Below are 19032 nucleotides of genomic sequence, written 5' to 3' on the forward strand. Positions count from 1 at the left end.
TTGTGTTCCACACCTTTTCATTTTAAAAGTTCTTTCAAAAGACATATGGTATATTAAGACTGTGCTACACACGTTTTGTGTTCATGCTTCAGTGCAACTCCAAAGTGTGTGATCAAATGTGCAGTGAAACTGTCTTCTAGTCTTCTAAATATATATATATATATATATATATATATATACATACACATTTCTGATATGGTGACATGCTCTCACCTTCATCAGGCTTATTTAATTAAGTAAAAGTCTGTTTTATTGTTATTTTTTGCCTAGTGCATTTACTGGTCATGTGACATTAGCAGGCGCTAAAAATGGGGCAATACGACAACCATGGAGCGCATGTACATGGGGAGAAACAAAAAACAACACTAATGGTGTAGCAAGTAAACACAAAAGAAAATAAAAAAAGGGGTGTAAGATCCACTCACAAACTTGCTGAATAGAAAAGGCTCATCAGGTTCAGTAGGATTGCAGAATTTTAATATCTTCTAAAATCTATAAGAGCAAAAAGACCACAAATGGTGCAGTATCTTCACAATTCAGGGAAGAGGGAGAACTCTTGAGGCTGCTATCTTGGAGAGTATTTTTTATTATTATTATTTCTCATTTGTTCACACGTGGATTTTGGATTAATCCTTTTTTGTCTATAGCTAAAAATGGGGCTTCAGACCCATTAAGATTACGATGTGACTAAGGGAACTGGTAACTAGGGAGCAGGCATTACTAAGGGCAAAACAAAGAAAGGAAACACCAGAGATTTTAGATATGGAAAGAAACACTGGAGAATCAGCAACCTTCGCCTTCCTAGTGAAGAGCGCAAGATACCTAACTGGGTGTGGGCAAGTCTTATCGGTGTACAGTAGACCGTATATAACTAACTCATGAGATAGCTAGAGGGATTAACTTTTCATTTAATTATCTGTCATGATTGACAACAAAGCAAAATACACAGTTGAACGTGCTTTACTATATGTCTGTCTGTGTGTGTGTGTATATATATTTAAATATATGTATATAGTAAACTCACTGTAGATGTAATCAAAGCTTATTTTGCTGGTTATGTCTCTTATAATGTGCTTAATGGATATGCAGCTCGGCTGAAGTTAAGATGTTCAGTCTTGCATTGCATTAATTATTTTGCTTGTGCTCTGATGAAAGACCAAGGAAATAAATCCAGAAAATAATATATATTATTCTGCAAAAGAGCAGTGCATGTATTTTGTCACTAACCTTCACCCCCTTCCTAGAAGATTCCTGATTACTTAAGTAACCATAACTTTTATTAAATGGCTTAGTAAATCGTTATGTTTTATTGTCTTTTAAATCAATATAATGAGGTTTAATCTGTTGATAGTACAAAGTGATCAGTGTGTGGAGGTCAGTTAGAATGGTAATCATGATGTCATTGACCTCTATATATTTGATATTTTTTTATTTTAATTACACGAGGAGCTATAGGTCTTAGCTATAGGTGGTGGTTCACGGGGATATGTTTGTGCAATTATTTCAGGGAACACCACAACTTCCTAAAACTCTGTCTAAAGATGCTCTCCAATCATCTGGCATTGGCCTTGGCGGGAGGAGTTGCCACCAGCATCCTGGGGCGTCAAGCAGGACCCCTCCGAAATCTGCTCTTCCGGCTTATGGATTCCAGTGTCCCAGATGAAATACAAGAGGTGAGATCGGTATGCTTAAGATGGATGTACTGTAAACTCCATGCTTTTTGTGATCATTTAATATGCAAAACTGAAACAAGGAATTATTTTAAATAAATTATTCCCGTATTTGTTGACCTTACAGTGTTGGTCCATGGAATATGCTAGTTGAGACATTGGAATAAGATAGTAGAATAGTATGCTTGGTTTTTGAGTGAGTTGCATTATGCAAATAAACATTCAGATAAAATACTAAAGATAATCTGAGGTTCCACATCTCTACTCATTGTTTTCTTTCTTTTTCTACAACTAATTTTATAGTAATGTATAGATATTTATTGTAGCATCTCTAATCCTTGAAGGCTAATAACTTTTTTGTCTTAGATTGTCATTGAGACTCTTTCCGTTGGAGCAACGATGTTGCTTCCACCTCTACGGGAGAGAATGGAGTTACTGCATTCACTTCTCCCCCAGGGACCTGACAGATGGGAAAGTCTGTCCAAAGGCCAGGTAGGGACATGCGAGCAATAAGTGTCTGGATTTGTTTTAGGAGTTGTGGACTGCAGCACTGCAGAGTGCTTTTATTTTGTGAGGTCATAGGTTTTATTTCATTTTATTCCAATAAATGTACTTTATATGTAGACTTGGTGGCCGCCTTTGTCATTTGTGTCTTCCCCTTGCTCAGACACCACACGCAGCTTATAACTAATGAAATCCTTTTCACTAAAGACCTTCACGAGTCAGAGGCTCTCTCTGTTTGATTAAGACTGATCCATTCTATTGTTTGCCACTCGGCAATATGATAAGGTCTTTGTCTAGTAGGTTGAGCTAAGATAACGGAAGCTAGGACATTACTACACATTACAAACAACATTGTAAAAATGTAAGGTAAATTGTTTTAAAAGGGGAAACAACTGTTTAAAAACCTTTCTGTGTGTTTCTAGATGTCTAGCATGCCTTTGATCTGCCGTATCTGTTCACTTATGCACACTAACTGCTGCTTTTCCTTCTCAGAGAATGCAGCTGGACATCATCCTGACCAGTTTGCAGGATCACACACACGTTGCATCGTTGTTGGGATATAGCTCTCCAGCCGACTCCACTGATATCTCATCTCTGCCTCTTTCATACGGCTCAGTCTCTGACCCCACACAGGGAAGCCATCCTGATACTCACTTGGCTGAAATCCTAATGAAGACTCTCTTGAGAAACCTCGGCTTCTATACTGTGAGTTCTGTTTGACTTGGAGCTGACAGTGCTAGAAATCTTTCCAGATTCAATTTGATTTGTAGGTAGATCTGGTGTAAGGTCGCTTAAAATAGTGTGTGTGCGTGTATGTTTAGATTATATATAGATAGTATTATGTAGAGCAGAGCATGGCAAAACCCATTCACAGCAAAAGCAACCACTTCATGTAAAAACAAAATGTTACTTTTTGGCACTTACACAAAATGTTGGTCGTTCTCTTTTATAAATCCACGGAGTGCCAGATCTTTTATGCAGGCATACCTGTGGATCGACGTGTAAAATACATATAGACACAGAGGCACTTTAGTCCATTACATGATACTTCTATGTCTGCAACAAATTGGTGCTTTAATTTGAATAGGGAAGTATGTATATGTATATAATCTCTCTTTTTGTTCTCTTCAATTTAGGATCAAGCATTTGGAGAGCTGGAGAAGAACAGTGACAAGTTAATTGTTGGTGCATCCTCATCGGAAAACAGCCAGCCAGCCCATCTTCATGAGCTTCTATGCTCTCTGCAGAAACAGCTATTGGCGTACTGCCACACAAATCATATCAGCGAGGTACCTGGCCAAGGAAAGACGGCTTAAGTAATTCTGTAAAGAACGCCAATGTTTGTGTTATTCTGTAGCTGTTTCCTATTGAAACTAGAAGTAGTCAATATTACTTTATTTCAGTAACTTAGTTCACGATATGAAATGTCGACTAGTATATAGCTAGGACCAGAACAGCCATCCCTTAAACAGGAGTAGACTTTGTGTTGCTATTTATTAAGCATCCTGCTCTATAATTGGGTTTCATAAGCCTATGCTTTTCGTTGATCCTCTGTCATCCCCCGGTCGTGTGTTTATTGAACTGACGGTACTGACTCTCTCATTCAGAATTCCAGCAGCGTTGCTTTGCTCCACAAGCACCTCCAGCTCCTCCTCCCTCATGCCACAGATATCTTTTCCCGCTCTGCCACTTTGCTGAAGGAAAGTCCATGGAATGGGAGCGTAGGGGAGAAATTGCGTGGTACGATTTCCTATATTTACTTTATGCTCCGTGTTCTAAAAAATAATCACCTTCTATTTGCTGGACCGCAATCATAAACCACATCAATAGGAACATAATTATGAATAATTAACAATTATAATGTAAAGTATACATGCATTTATAATAGACCTTCTGTTGGTTTTGGAGTCCTACGTTTCCTTGTCACATTGTATAGAAATGAATATATGAAGCAGTGTGTTAAAGCAAGTTAATCAAGCCAGTAAATAAAACTAGTATTTTGACATATATATTTTTCATTGTAGTCTGCTTAATGCGCTATAAGTGAGTCCAGGGAGTGATTAGTCCTGTATCCTCTGTTTTCACTATGGGCCCAACATTTGTGTAAATTTGTCTCTTTACAGATGTAATCTACGTGTCTGCGGCTGGTAGTATGCTATGTCAGCTTGTTAATGCCTTGCTGTTACTGCCGGTGTCAGTGGCCAGACCTCTTCTCAGTTACCTTTTAGACTTGCTGCCACCACTAGATCGGCTCAACAGACTCTTACCTGCTGCTGCTCTTTTAGAAGATCAAGAGTTACAATGGCCTCTACATGGTAAGGACTCTTGCCCTATACATTATGCACCGCACATTTAACCAATTAGGCACTATTTGAATACAGTTGTTATCCACCTGAAATAGTTTTGTGGTCTCATATCGTTAAAATGAACACAGTTGGGGTTGTTTTGTTAAACAGCACTGTCTTTTTGTTATGTGCCGCGTGATCAATTAAACAGTTAAAAGGTTACTGGGAGTACAACTGAGCAGTCAGTATTTTAGATTATACTGTATTTTGTAATCAGTTTCAATTTACCTTTAGCCCTGTGTATAACATTTGGTGTCATCAAGTTTATCTCACTTGGTGTGGTAAGTTTGTTCAAAAAGCAGTTAATAGATCAATGCTTTATTGCTCCCCTTGTGTTATTTCTCCACTTTTACTGAATCTGTCATCATGATTTTGAATGAACTTGACTGAACTTTACTGGGGTAAAATAACCCCTTGAATTGGAAGCTGTCAGCTTTACAGTTTTTAGCACAAGTAACTTTATTGAATCATTTTTATGTCTTACATTTCTTCTTCTTACCTAACCTTACAAATGCTACCTGAACCAATCAACAGCAATCGGCAATATCCCAATAGAGAGCAGAGCATTTAATGATGAGAAATAGTGATTAAAATAAGCAACTTACACATATAAAAAAAAAAACACATTATGTGTATACCATGGGAGCGGCCGTTCCATTTCTCTAAATCAGCATGATTATTTTTTGGGTTTATTTATTTTATAGAACTGTAAAATGTGGGATTCAGAAAAAATGACCAATTCTCTTAAAATAAATAAATAAATAAAAAATTGCCACTTAAGTGATTATAATGATATTATAGCATGTGCTGTCTTTGTTTAGTAAGATCATTCTTGATCACTTATTGCTTATCTGTGTATTGCTTTTGATTAGGCGTGCACAGCAATTCAGTTCTTGGCCTTATGTTGCAGTGGTGTTTATCTAAATTGTATTATTGTAAATTATATCATCAGTAACACAGGGATATGTAAAAATTAGCAATGCCTGAAAGCAGTCATATTTGGCAATTACACAGTGTGCTGGTAAAATATAAATTAATATATATATGAAGTTTTTGCCGGACAATGCTAAATTGCACATTTTTTTTCCATTTTCTTTGCCTCTTCTGCAGGAGGACCAGATCAGGTTGACCCTTCAGGTATTCTCTTGCCCGCCCCTGCTCAATCATGGGTTTGGCTTGTCGATCTGGAGAGGACAGTTACACTGCTGATTGGCCGCTGCTTAGGTGGTATGCTGCAGGGATCCCCCATATCTCCTGAAGAGCAAGACACAAACTATTGGCTAAAAACCCCACTCTTTGGAAACGGCATTGAAATGGATGTTCCTCAGCTGGGTGAGAAAAGACGACCATCCAGATAATTAGTTTAGGACTACTATAACATACCACATAGCATAAGTAGGTCAACACAAGAAGGATCACAATTTTCAGAGTATTGGGCAAGATTTTCACAGCTGTATTTGGATGACATGGGAAGGTCCATAATTAAAATATACCACAAGGGTTTACCATGTCTACTCGAATGATAATACTGAAGAGTTCCTGTACCCTGAGAACACCACACATTTTTATCATTATTGTTTATTTTATTGATCAAGAGTAATAAAAATATTTGAATCATATATTCATGTAAAATCCAAATGTATTAAATGGAATTTAATTGATGTTTCTTGTAGACAAATGCATGAGTACGCTCCTTGAAGTGGCTCTTTCTGGCAACGAAGAGCAGAAGACCTTTGATTACAAATTGAGGCCTGAAGTTTCCATTCTGGTTGACTTGGCTTTGGGATCCACCAAAGAGCCAGCACGTAGTCTGTGGATTACAATGCAGGATTATGCTGTTAGCAAAGGTATGAAATTGTGCGAGGATTAACCAGTGTAGAATAAAATAACGAAGGTGTTCTTACTCTGTCCTTTCACATTGCAGACTGGGACAGCGCCACTGTTAGTAATGAATCTCTGCTGGATACAGTGTCTCGCTTTGTCCTTGCTGCCCTGCTAAAGCACACTGACTTGTTATCTCAGGCATGCGGGGAGAGTCGGTAAGCTTTCTTTATGACTGTTTAGCGCTGGTTCCATAAATCTACATTTATTGTGTACTTTTGGTGAAATCCCTGAGAAATATGTATTTTTCTGTAGGGTCTATTTTACATCTTACATCTTGTAATGGCCACATGTCGTGTCCTGGGCTGTATGTTATGTAAATGTATACCCGGTGGGCAGCCATTTCCTTTGGGCATTGTATAAATAAAAGATAATAATAATAATAATAGTCTAATGTATCTTTTTAGATACCAACCAGGGAAGGCATTGGCTGAGGTTTTTCGCAGCGTGTACAAAGTCCGTAGTCGCTTGTTTGCCTGCAAGAACATGGAGCTGATCCAAACTCGTTCTTCCTCTAGAGAAAGATGGGTATGTTCTGTAGTGTGCATGGTTTCTATTAATATTTTCGCATAACAGCCTACAAAGTGTAGTGTAGTGGCGTTGATTTGTCTGTTAAATACAGAAGTATGATGTAAAGATATAAACAAATTGAATTCTTGAAATGTCGCATATTAAAACATTGCATTCTCTGCTTCAGATAGGTCTTCGTCTAACTTTAAATGTGCATTATGGTAAAACAAAGCCTGCTTTCACTTTATTTGTACGTGAAGGATTTATGTTTAGAGAGCAGAGGCACACTAAAACAAGTAAGAAACTGGTAAAAATGCAGGACATTATAAGGCCTAAATTACCACACATATAGTGAGATTTAAGTAATTAAGGAAGATGTTCATGTCAATTTAAATATGCACCAAGTTTGCTTTTAATTTTATTGTTTTTCTTTTGCTTATGGACGGTTGTGTTAAAATTTAGTTTAATATTGAACCAGGAGTCTGAGAACCAGGAGTCTGCAGATCTGGGGTCCCAAGAGAACTCATTCACAAGAACCATAGATGAAGAAGCAGAATTGGAGGAACAGGCTGAACGGGAAAGAGAAGAGGGACACCCTGAGCAAGAGGAGGAAGAAGAGGAGCACGACCATGAGCTTCTAACTGCTGGCAGTGAGTGTTTGGTTAAATCCTTCATTTGATTTGTGGAGAAGTGTTTATTGACTTTGAAGCAGATGGTTATTAGACATGGAATACATGGAGTCATATGTGAGGTAGTGCTTGTGTTACATTGTGGTTGGAAGCCCATCCATTTATTCCACATCTTGTCTTTGCTGTTATGGTTCTGGAGCCTCTTTGTTTAAACCAAAAACTAAACTAAATTAAACTAAAAACTAATTAAAGGGACTTTCAAGCCATCATATGCTAGGTACATGGAAACTTTACATTTACATATTGTTCCCCCTTGCAAATGCATGGAGGGACTCCGCTCCAGTGGAGGTTTGGTGGCTGCTGTGGGTAGGGCTCTAACGAGACCCAGTGCACATGAGCGGAAAGCTCAATACAATGGCATAAATCAACTTAGAAGCAAAGAGCAACATTTGGAATGAGTTGACTTGCTCTGCTGATCTCTCAAAATTTAGCTCTTTACCATAATTTCAATAGTTATACCTTCGAAATATGTCCTTAAGTGTCTGCAGTAAGTTGCAGCTGTATGAGATTTTGCAACTGAAATATGACGTGCATATGGTTAGAGTGCAATAATGGAGATAGTTGCGCTGGCTAGCAGTCATGATTCAGACCATAGTGCATGTTATAAAGTGCTTTACGAAAATATTTGCATCATTTCATATGTAACACCTCCTACTACAAGGAGCAGACAAGTGTGACATAAGTCCCAAGCACAGAAGTGCTAAATTATATTTTTCATAGTCATTACTGCTTTGCCTGCACAATTTTGAGTCAGACAGGATTTATTTGTTTATTCACCATTCCACAACCAGGTCAACATCACATGCTACAGAGACATATAAAGAAATTTTGTAATTAACCCCGTTTGTGTTTTGTTAGTTTTTTTTTTTTTTTTTTTTAACCATCTTTGCACTAAATGCATTTTTTGCACCCACACACATTATATATTGTGGCGACATGGGGGCATTGTTTTTGCATGACGTACCAGGTACGTCACAGAACCAATGAGTCCACTTGGGCATGACGTACCTGGTACGTCACCGGACATGAAGATGTTAAAGTATTTCTTTTTTTTCTGTTGAGATTTTTGTTTCATTTTCATTCCTAAATTCTATACAATGACCAGACAAAGTATTAAAGACACTTCAGAAAAAGTTTGCAACCTGAAGCAAACCATTTCCTGTTGCTCTTCTTGTCAGAAAGAGTTTCACTACAGCATAAAAAAAGCTTTTCTTTTCTTTCACCGGTTTGCTGGCCTTTCTGACTGCGAAAAGTGTGTCTCTAATTGGTTTGTGTTAAATCTATAGAAACGCCACTGAAGACAAGACCTGCTTCCAATTGTCTTTCCTCAGTGATGTTGCTGCTCTCTTGTCCTAAGTTGCCTTCCTGTCTTTCTTGTGTTGCACATTACAGAAATATTTCAATGTTTCCTATCAGCCCGTGAGGTGGCACGCAGCCGAGAACGGGACAGGGTGAGCTTAGGCTCTTCTGGGGGCCCCGGACCAGGGGTTCGTGTGGAAGACCAGGCTCCTCAACTGGTACAAGCAAGAAAGGACAGTGGTCACCTAACCGAGGGGCAGGACCTCTACACTGCTGCTTGTAACTCAGTGATTCACCGCTCTGCCCTCCTCCTTCTGGGGGTAAGTCCAGTGATTGATCTGCTGGAAAAACCAAGGGAGGACGGTCAACACCACCCAGCGCCAGGAAGCTCAAATGAGGCCGCTGCTGCGATGACAAGGTAACCACCTATGAATAAACATTACTATACCAGGTCTGAATAGAGTATGAGCAAGGCATGTTTGTTTCAACTTTATGGTAACTTTACTAACAGGAGTGAAAGTCTCACAGCAGAAAGAAGATCTGTCCACATTCACCCAAACTACAGACTAGTCAAATCTAGGAGTGAATCTGACCTCTCTCAGCCTGAGTCGGATGAAGAAGGATACTCTTTGGTAAGTTAATGTAGGAATATTATGCTGCAGTGTTGTGTAGTAGGTAGACGGTTTAACTAAAATCTACTAACTATTAGGTACTGTAGACCCATGGTTCGCTACGTGGGATCTACTTGAGATCTGCTCAAGTCCCTTCTTGTTTTCCCAATTACCTTTCCTTGTACATTTGTGAAAAGATATAATTAACATATACACGTTACTGTAAAATTAATAATAAGGCAATTTATTTTTTTTCTGTTTCAGAGCGGAAGACAAAATACAGACTCTGACCTAGCAGCCTACAGAAAAAGAGGTAGGATGTTTTATGGCATCTGTAGGGATGGGAGGTCGTGCAGTAGTAGCCTGTTGTGTAGTGTGTGCTCAGAGAGGCTAAGAAACCTGGTTTGCCTTTAGCTCCACTTAAGCTTTTTTTGGCCATAGCTTTTTATAGGATATGGGACCTTTAGGAACTAATGGACACAGAGATCATTAGCTCCTCTTCTTGACTGGCACAGCCCAGAAATGTATTCTCTACTATTATAAACGTTGCAGCTCCCTAATGGAAAACAGAAATAAATGTTTATCTCGCCAGATGAGCTTCCTTAATCTTAACTCTGTCTCCCCCCCCCCCACCAAACTTCTTTTTTTCTTCTGACATGGCCGTTAGTCCACTTGTCCCCCATTGGCATGCTGAGCCCCAGGAAAAAGAAGACCGCCAAGCAAGTACCTAATGGCATGTTCCCACCTCTCCTTGTCTATTTGAAGCTTCTTCCGAACTGGCTCTTGCCTTCATTTAAAACATGATCCATTGTATGAGCTTACCATGCTTTGAACTGCAAAACAGAGGCATGCATTTTATCATCCACTGTATGCACAAAAGGCCTGTTAGTCCAGATATGGTATTATAACCTAATAATTTTAGTTAAGGGTGCAACTATTTCTCTTAGATGTGCTGCCAAATATCAGGAGGATGGTATTGGTAGAGCTCATTGCTGCTACGTCGTAAGTCTAAAGCATTGTTTGCATAAAAGCCAAGTCTGGTTTGGAATCTTGCTATATGTACTCATTTGTCGCTGCTCACAGTTTAAACTGACCAGTCTGACAAAGGCCAAACTGATGAGGGAGCTGGTGCCATTTCTTTTACTTTTTTATTTATTTTTTTTGCATCTAACTCCTAAATGGAGTATTAAATCAAACTTTGAAATTCTCTGATCAGTATTTCCTTCTCCCCAGGCTCCCCATCTGAACCCCCTACCAGTGACTCTTGGGCTCGTCTTAAACACAGTCGGGACTGGCTCTGTGGCTCGTACTGCAGTTTTGATGCTGAAATGGATGATGGCAGAACACTGGGAGTTCATACACTTATAGAGAATGCACTGAGCTTTGTAAGCGGAGATGTGGGCACCTCTCCTGGATTCAAAGAGCCTGAAGAAGGGATGTCTACATCTCCCCAGGCCTGTATTATTGCCTTGGAACAACAGCAACTGAGGGCAGAGGTATCCGTGTAACTAATACTATGAAAGCAATAATTATGTTTAAGTAGTGATTACTCTTGGTGCCATTGTTAAACACACAAATGAACTTTATAGTGTTAGTCCAAGAGAACATTAAGGATTAAGAAATGTCTCTTGTTGAACTCTATGTAGGAACAGCTAATGTTTTTTTATAGCAAAATATTAACATTACCTGTGTAGTGTTACTTCGGAATGAACACTATGCAGTAATGAAAAACAAAACATGTACGCAAGCAAAGTACTTTGTGCTTTTTATGCATCAATTAATAGGTTCCTTTCTAATTACTTGGCTGGATATGAAGACTTTAGTTGACTTTGAGTCACACCCATTGCATTTAGAATACGTTTTATGTAGCCACTACTTAACAGAACTAGATTTTATATTGTGTGGGTATCCCTTTTACATCTGATTGCCTGTGATCTGCCAAAACTATTTCCGAATCCCTGTCCCTGTAGGTCAGACTGTTTTTTAGTAATTATGTTAAATAATTCCTTGTTGTACCCGCAGAAATGATTCAGTGTGTCTAAAGAAAGGAATACGTTGACAATTAACCCCCTAACCTCCTGGGCCCTCCGTTTTGTCTTTATGTGCTGCTTGCAAATGCAGTATTACTTTTCTCACTGGAACGGAACAGGATCCTAACATTTTTACACTACTAAAGCATGGGATTTCATATTAACTGTGATAGGTTTAGGTTGTTAAGGAATATATATATATATATATATATATATATATATATATATATATATATGTATATATGTATATATATGTATATGTATGTATATATATATATATATATATATATATATATATATGTGTAATGTGTTTGGGATTTTCCAGAGTTGTTTGCTTGTCCATTGCAGCAATGGAGTTGTTAGTATATATCACCCCCTTTTGTTCTCCTGCTAGCTCCGACTGGAAGCTTTACATCAAATTCTTGTGCTGCTGTGTGGAATGGAAGAGAAGGGAAATACACAGACTCTAAGCAGCCGACAAGCTTCTGCATCCTTCGAGTCATCCTCACTGCTCACTTCCGTTAGGCTGCAGTTCCTGGCTGGATGCTTCGGTTTGGGTACCATTGGACATGGTGGAACCAAAGGGGAGAGTGTACACCTACACCATTATCAGGTAAAAGTGTCCTGTGTTGGCATAAAGTTACTTGCAGCTTTGACACTTAATTTTGATAGAGGAAGGACAAGCCATCTGATTTTTATTTACAGGATGGGATCCGTGCATCAAAAAAGAGTATTCAAGGAGAGATCCAGAAGGCTGTGCACAAAATATACCAGCAATTATCTGCCACACTAGACAGAGCACTGCAAGCCAACAAACACCATGTGGGTCAGTAACTTTCTTTCCTAATAAACTCTCCTATACCTTTTAAAGAAGTTCCATGCCCATGCTACGTGACGTGCGTGTATAGATAAATAGAGATCTAGATATATATATTTATAATGTATACACACACATCCATTTTTCCTGCTGTATGCAGAAAAAAGAAAGTTCTTCCTCCATTCTTAATAAAGGAGCAAAAAAATGTCATAGTACCGAGTTTTATTATAATCTATGTACCTCCTTTAGCATATGTGTGACCCACATCTCCCTTTCAGAAGCTCAGCAGCGCCTCCTCCTTGTGACAGTCTTTGCTCTCAGTGTGCGGTATCAGCCGGTTGATGTGTCCCTGGCCATCTCCACTGGTCTGCTGAGCGTTCTCTCCCAACTGTGTGGAACAGACACCATGCTGGGACAGCCACTTCAACTGCTGCCCAAATCTGGAGTGTCTCAGCTAAGCACTGCCCTCAAGGTAGCCAGCACAAGACTGCTCCAGATTCTTGCCATCACGACAGGGTGAGCATTGGTTATAGACTGTTGTAAAACATGAAACTTCGTATTAATAATACTATTGAAGACAAATAGTTACTTGAAACAACCATCTTATCCGTCTGTGAAATAAGACCTTATTTAACCAACATTTTGAAACTGTCAGTGGTGGGCCCATCGTGTAGAGGTGATAATTATCGCTTCTTTAAACCAGAAACAGAGGCTAGCTGTAAAGAACACCGTTCAACATTTATTACAGGTTGCTACCCCTGCCATGGCAAGTACTAATCAACCTCCAGTTGATAGAGGTGCTCTCAGAGAGCATCAGTGCTGACCTCTAGTTACTCAGCTGTTATGTTGAAGGTAGAGAAAATACGGTGCCTACATCTCATTCTCTGAAAATTATGCAGCATTAAAGACACTGGGGTTGCGTTTAAAGTTTTCAATAAATGTCACATGCTTCTCGTGTGTTTATTTTCCTTTATTTACTTTGCTTGAATATATGACCATTATTTTAATATTTTGGTATTATAATTAACTATAATCTTTTTGATTATTGAACTGTAATTGTCATTCCTCCAAACAGGACATATGCTGATAAACTGAGTCCGAAAGTGGTGCAGGCGTTGCTAGATCTGCTCTGCAGCCAACTAAAGAACCTGCTTTCTCAGGCAGGAGTGATGCTTCTGGCCTCGTTTGGGGATGAAGAAGTGGAAGACAAAAAAGCATTAATAGGAGAAAGTGAAAGGAAAGATTTCAGAGGTATGAATAACATCGGTTTTACCGGGCTGCCTGGAATGCATTCTAGGGAGTGCGTTAACGTTGCCAAGATCCACCAAGCATTAGGGGCGATCTCTTTCTCCTTTTTTATGTCTGCAGAGATCGGGGAGTGTAAAAAGTAATATCGCGTATAGTGAAAAATGAGCGTTATCCTTTTATTTTATACACAATAAATAAAATGCTTAAATGATGATGCTTAAAGCCTGTGTTTTACAGCTACACTGAGGAAGCAGCGCACAGCTGAGCTTCACCTTGGGGACTTCCTAGTCTTCCTGCGCAGAGTAGTGTCTTCCAAGGCTATTCAGTCTAAAATGGCATCTCCCAAATGGACCGAAGTTCTGCTCAACATTGCCTCACAGAAATGCAGTTCAGGTACGGCAACTTGTAGAGATCTCCACAATCCTTGATCCCTTTTGTGTGTGAATCCTGGATGTTATATCATTATCTAGATTTACCTTGCATGACAATTAGAACACGGGAAAACAAAATCTTTGTAAACTCAAAGAAAACAATAACGTGTCATCCATAGAACCTCAATTTATCCTTTCAGTCCCCTTTAGACATCCTTGTATGTCCTTAACCCTTGCGGCAAGATGCCCATTAGGACGCACAGGTACGTCCTGTTGCAGTTGCAGGGACATCTCCCTGTCGCTACACCGGACATCAAGCTGTCTATCGGCTGTCAGGCTATCCTGTGTTGGAAAAATCATATCATGTGTAGCGTTGCTCCCCCCCGAACCCCAGTACACTGTCATTAAAGAAATGCTTGACTGTGTTTAAGCATTCACTTTTGGTAAGTGTCACTGCTGACATTCACTGGATGTTCACTTGAGGACAGGTGAGCCTCACTGGAGGCTGGTTGCAATTATTACAATCTGCAATGCAGGGCTAGTGAGATCAGCACAAACAATTCAGGAGAAGGAGAAAAATAGTTTCTCCCCCTTCCACAAAAAAGTGAAATATAAATAAAATAAATAAATTTCATTGGGAGCCCCAATGAATGAGAGATCCCCAAAGGGATTTTGAGCCGTAATGCACTGGGAACAGTGCAAAAAAAAAAGTGAATAAATACTTCTCCTGAACAAAATGATCTATAATTTATGCGGGTTCATCAAATATGGAAAAGGAGAATCATGGTTTAACAAACATATGGTAAAATGCCGCTAATTTGCTTCTTACACTGTCAACCAGTGGCAGTAATTCTGCAGAATCTGTAAAGCGACCACCCAGCTATCATATGTATTAAAGTGCATATGATGGTGTGAGTGTCTCTTTAACCACTGCCACGCTATTACTAATATTGTTTGTTTCCTTTTAATGACATCTTTCTGTAAAAATGACTTGCCTTTGCTAATCTTTTTCTGTTTCAGGTGTACCGCTTGTCGGGAACCTTAGGACCAGACTTCTTGCTCTACATGTCCTAGAAGCTGTGCTTCCTGCTTGTGAATCTAGTGTGGAGGATGATCAAATGGCTCAGGTACAGTGTTAATGAAAGACTATGGCACTTTGACCTGTATTTCCATGCAAATAAAATAAAATAAAGCATTGCCTCTCAGGTGAATACATTTTGGGCAATTAAACAAGTAAACAGCAGTGCTTTTAATTGAGTGCATGCTCCATAAAACATATATTTCTATTCTAACACACTTTATAGAAGACCACAAAGTGTGTTTTGCAACATTGGCTCTCCTATTAAACAATTTCAAGTGTACTTAATACTCTTACCTTGTGATAGCCCATTCCTGTTAGCGGACATGGATGACCCTTTGCCATTGTTCTTTCTACAGGTAGTGGAGCGGCTGTTTTCTCTCCTGTCAGACTGTATGTGGGAAGCTCCTATCGCTCAGGCCAAACATGCTGTCCAGGTCAAGGAGCATGAGACAAAGCTGCAGGTATGTGATCTTATTTTAGATAGCATCCCTTAGGCTTAGGTAACCATATTGCCTGGTTAGTTATTTGTAAATATACTCATTGTCTCTGCTCATCCACACAGAAGCAGGGGGAGCTGGAGGAGGAGGAGGAAGATCTGCCCATACAAGAAGTCTCTTTTGATCCAGAAAAGGCCCAGTGTTGCCTTGTGGAGAATGGGCAGATTCTGACCCATGGAAGTGGGGGTAAAGGTTATGGATTGGCATCCACGGGTGTGACCTCAGGCTGCTACCAGTGGAAGGTACGTGGGCAGCTCAGAGCCTATAGTAGAGCTGGTTACTGTGGGGTTTAGATGTGCTATCAAGTGACCACCACCATCATTTCCGTAGGGGAGGGGAGAATAAAATGATAAAGATGCTATATAAGATAAGGTGTAAAGAATCACCTCTGCTTTAAAGGTTTGTGTCAGAGAGCTCATGATGGTAAACTCCATCATGAGTAGATATCAGAATGCTGTGTTTATATGTATAGGCTTTGTTTACCCATTTGTGGCTACATCTTTTTTAATGAAATATTAGGTCACTGGTAGCTTACAGATGTGGCCTACGTACTATGTAATTTTTTTGTTATTTCCTGCCTTTTTAAACTTGCAGTTCTACATCGTGAAGGAAAACCGAGGTAACGAAGGCACGTGTGTGGGTGTTTCCCGCTGGCCAGTCCATGACTTCAACCACCGCACCACTTCAGACATGTGGCTCTATCGAGCTTATAGTGGAAACCTTTATCATAATGGGGAGCAGACGCTCACTCTGCCTAGCTTTACACAAGGAGACTTTATTACGTGTGTCCTGGACATGGAGGCACGAACTGTGTCCTTTGGCAAAAATGGAGAGGTAAGGTTCCACAGGTCATGTTTAGTTATGGGTCTGGGAAAGCTTATCTAGAAAATGTAGCATCTGTGGTAACTTGGAGTCATGTCAGCAAACCAGAGGTGTAACAGCAAAAAAAAAAAAAAAAGAGTAAAGTGTCCTCTAACACTAAAAAGTTACCCTAAATCTGATGTATAACATTGGATAAATACAGGAGCACACAAGTTGATTATTAAACACATGAAAAAAACAAACGCATACTGTTCATATGATAACAGTAAATAATTGCAATGCAATATGATTGGAATTGTATCGCTCTTTGTACATATTGAGCAGCCTCTGGCATGTATACTGACTATAGAGTTACTGAGACAGACTACCCGGTGTTTCAACTTGTTTAACCCCTTAATGACAAAGCCCGTACATGTACGGGCTCAAAATGCATTGTTTTAAATGGGTTTAGGGACCGCCCATTGTCCTTAAGGGGTTAAGAGACAGAACATATTCCAATATATGCTTTTCTTCCGTTTTTTTTTTCTTTGTATGAACAATACTTTTGTTCAGTAGATATGTTGAGGGTATTTTGATATTTTTTGCTGTTTAACTTATGTGTTTTGGGGTTATGCCACAGCCAAATGGATAACTTACTACTGCAGGATGCATATTGCAGTAAATCAAAAGCCAAACAAAAATCATGTATACGTAGACACATAATATAATTCCGATGGTGTTTTTATCAAATATAGAAAATAAATGTGGTGTAATAAATATTAATCTGACAAAAACATTTACCAAATTAAGCAGGATCTAGTCGTAATAGCCTAGGGGGAGTTAAGTCTCACATAAACACTTGGGGCCTCAGGGGTATGTTCCTCAGATGGAATCTATATGTGAAAGAGACCTCTTTGCTCCAAAAAGCTTATGCAGCTTTTCATCTGTTTCTGTGTTAGCATAAAAATGTCTTTTTGACTCAAGGCTCACTGATGGACTCCAGGTCTATGTGAAGATTCACGTGTTCTGTCTATTTGATACTTCTGGCTTCTGTTTATCAATTGCATAGAAACAAAGACATAGCAGTATTGAATTTGACACATCGTGTATAACATTATCTGATCTGTAGTTTTCTATTTTGGAGAATTTATAGATTTTTTTTTTTTTTTTTTGATGGTTCCTAAGTCCTTTATTATACATGTATTTTAAGTGATACTCCATGCATAATAATCATGCGTATCAATGCATTCTAATTCTTTAATTTATGTTTTGTTATTTGATTTGCTTTCTGTGATAGGAGCCCAAGTTGGCATTTGAAGATGTAGATGCAGCTGAGTTGTACCCCTGTGTGATGTTTTACAGTAGTAATCCTGGAGAGAAGGTATGTTGAGATTTAATTTACATTCCTGTTTGTTCCATCATACTATTCTTTGGTATGCATAAGGCACATTTGAAACGTATACTGAAATGTGTGTGTGACTGCACATTCAAGCCTAGGTAAATTGATGAAAATCTAAGCTAATGCTTCCTTGATACTGCCGCTTTCATGCTTGAACATTAGTATGAGGTTCCTAATAGGGAAGGCGGTATTTCATAACGGGGAAGGAGTTTCATCCTACCGGTTCTGGTATGGAGAAGTCATCTTATCTTAGGGAAGATACCTGCAGTTCCCTTGATGCCCTAGGGTTCTTTGTGAACTTGGATGATTTTACTCCTTGCTCTTGATGATTTTGATCGGAATGCCTGCTCATGGGAAGAATCGCTACTGTCCCAATCCATTTGAGTTACTATTGTTCTGACATTGGTTTGGTTGAGCTTCAGAGCCTTAGAAATGATTGTGTAACTGATATCAGAGGGTCAACGTGGACTAGTGCATTTAGGGGTAAAGTTGTCCAATGAATGGAGCTTTGACTTCTTGAAAGCTTGTGTGACTCTTCATCTTACTACATGAACAATGGTCCCCTAAAATATATCACATTTCTATGGCTAAAACACTGTTCACAAATAACCAAGTTAGTATTGACTTGGTGCCCAGTAATAGAACATATCGTTGGTACTATTTACTGTACATGTTATGGGACAAACACTTGCAAATAGTTTTTTCTTCCAGGTAAAGATCTGTGACATGCAGATGAGAGGAACCCCTAGAGACCTTTTACCCGGAGACCCCATCTGCAGCCCTGTAGCCACCGTTTTGGCCGAGTCCACTGTGCAGCTCCTTAGAGTTCTTCACCGCACTGAGCGCTGGACACACTGTATTAACAAAAAGATGATAGAAAGGCTGCACAAAATCAAAAGCTGCTTACGGGAAGCAGGAGGCAAATTGAAAAAGAGCCGCTCTGTGCAAAGCAGAGAAGAACACGAATCCCGAGAAGAACGGGAGGAGGAGAGAGGGAAACATGGCAGACATGGTTTGGCTGAACTGGGGGAAGCACACCTGAAGACACTCTGTATGGAGGTGTGGCCGGTTCTAGCCGTGATTGGGGGGGTGGACACAGGACTTCGCGTTGGAGGGCGCTGCGTGCATAAGCAGACTGGTCGACATGCCACCTTATTGGGTGTTGTGAAGGAAGGCAGTACCTCTGCCAAAGTACAGTGGGACGAGGCCGAGATCACCATCAGGTATGTGCTGTTCTGGTTTAAGAAATTATAGGTACGCAACTACTAAATGTAACAAC

At 39.5% G+C, this 19032-nt stretch overlaps 1 protein-coding gene across 4 annotated transcripts in view; it reads left to right on the plus strand.

The window, feature by feature from the left end:
• HERC1 (HECT and RLD domain containing E3 ubiquitin protein ligase family member 1) overlaps positions 1-19032 on the plus strand; it is a 69655-nt gene that overhangs the window by 20126 nt on the left and 30497 nt on the right. For 3 of the 4 annotated variants that reach the window (XM_053462056.1, XM_053462057.1, XM_053462060.1), the window contains exons 13-38: positions 1508-1673; positions 2037-2162; positions 2667-2879; positions 3311-3463; positions 3782-3914; positions 4298-4489; positions 5630-5851; positions 6193-6366; positions 6444-6558; positions 6808-6928; positions 7389-7560; positions 8992-9316; positions 9410-9530; positions 9774-9822; positions 10743-11005; positions 11934-12152; positions 12245-12365; positions 12635-12872; positions 13432-13607; positions 13842-13997; positions 14996-15102; positions 15413-15517; positions 15619-15795; positions 16148-16387; positions 17652-17735; positions 18465-18976. In XM_053462056.1, the coding sequence (XP_053318031.1) occupies positions 1508-1673; positions 2037-2162; positions 2667-2879; positions 3311-3463; positions 3782-3914; positions 4298-4489; positions 5630-5851; positions 6193-6366; positions 6444-6558; positions 6808-6928; positions 7389-7560; positions 8992-9316; positions 9410-9530; positions 9774-9822; positions 10743-11005; positions 11934-12152; positions 12245-12365; positions 12635-12872; positions 13432-13607; positions 13842-13997; positions 14996-15102; positions 15413-15517; positions 15619-15795; positions 16148-16387; positions 17652-17735; positions 18465-18976 (4680 nt within the window). The remainder of the gene's footprint in view (positions 1-1507; positions 1674-2036; positions 2163-2666; positions 2880-3310; positions 3464-3781; positions 3915-4297; positions 4490-5629; positions 5852-6192; positions 6367-6443; positions 6559-6807; positions 6929-7388; positions 7561-8991; positions 9317-9409; positions 9531-9773; positions 9823-10742; positions 11006-11933; positions 12153-12244; positions 12366-12634; positions 12873-13431; positions 13608-13841; positions 13998-14995; positions 15103-15412; positions 15518-15618; positions 15796-16147; positions 16388-17651; positions 17736-18464; positions 18977-19032) is intronic. The other variant, XM_053462058.1, reaches the window with a different exon arrangement.

The sequence above is a fragment of the Spea bombifrons genome, chromosome 4, assembly GCF_027358695.1.
Source record: "Spea bombifrons isolate aSpeBom1 chromosome 4, aSpeBom1.2.pri, whole genome shotgun sequence".
Classification (NCBI taxonomy): Eukaryota; Metazoa; Chordata; class Amphibia; order Anura; family Pelobatidae; genus Spea; species Spea bombifrons.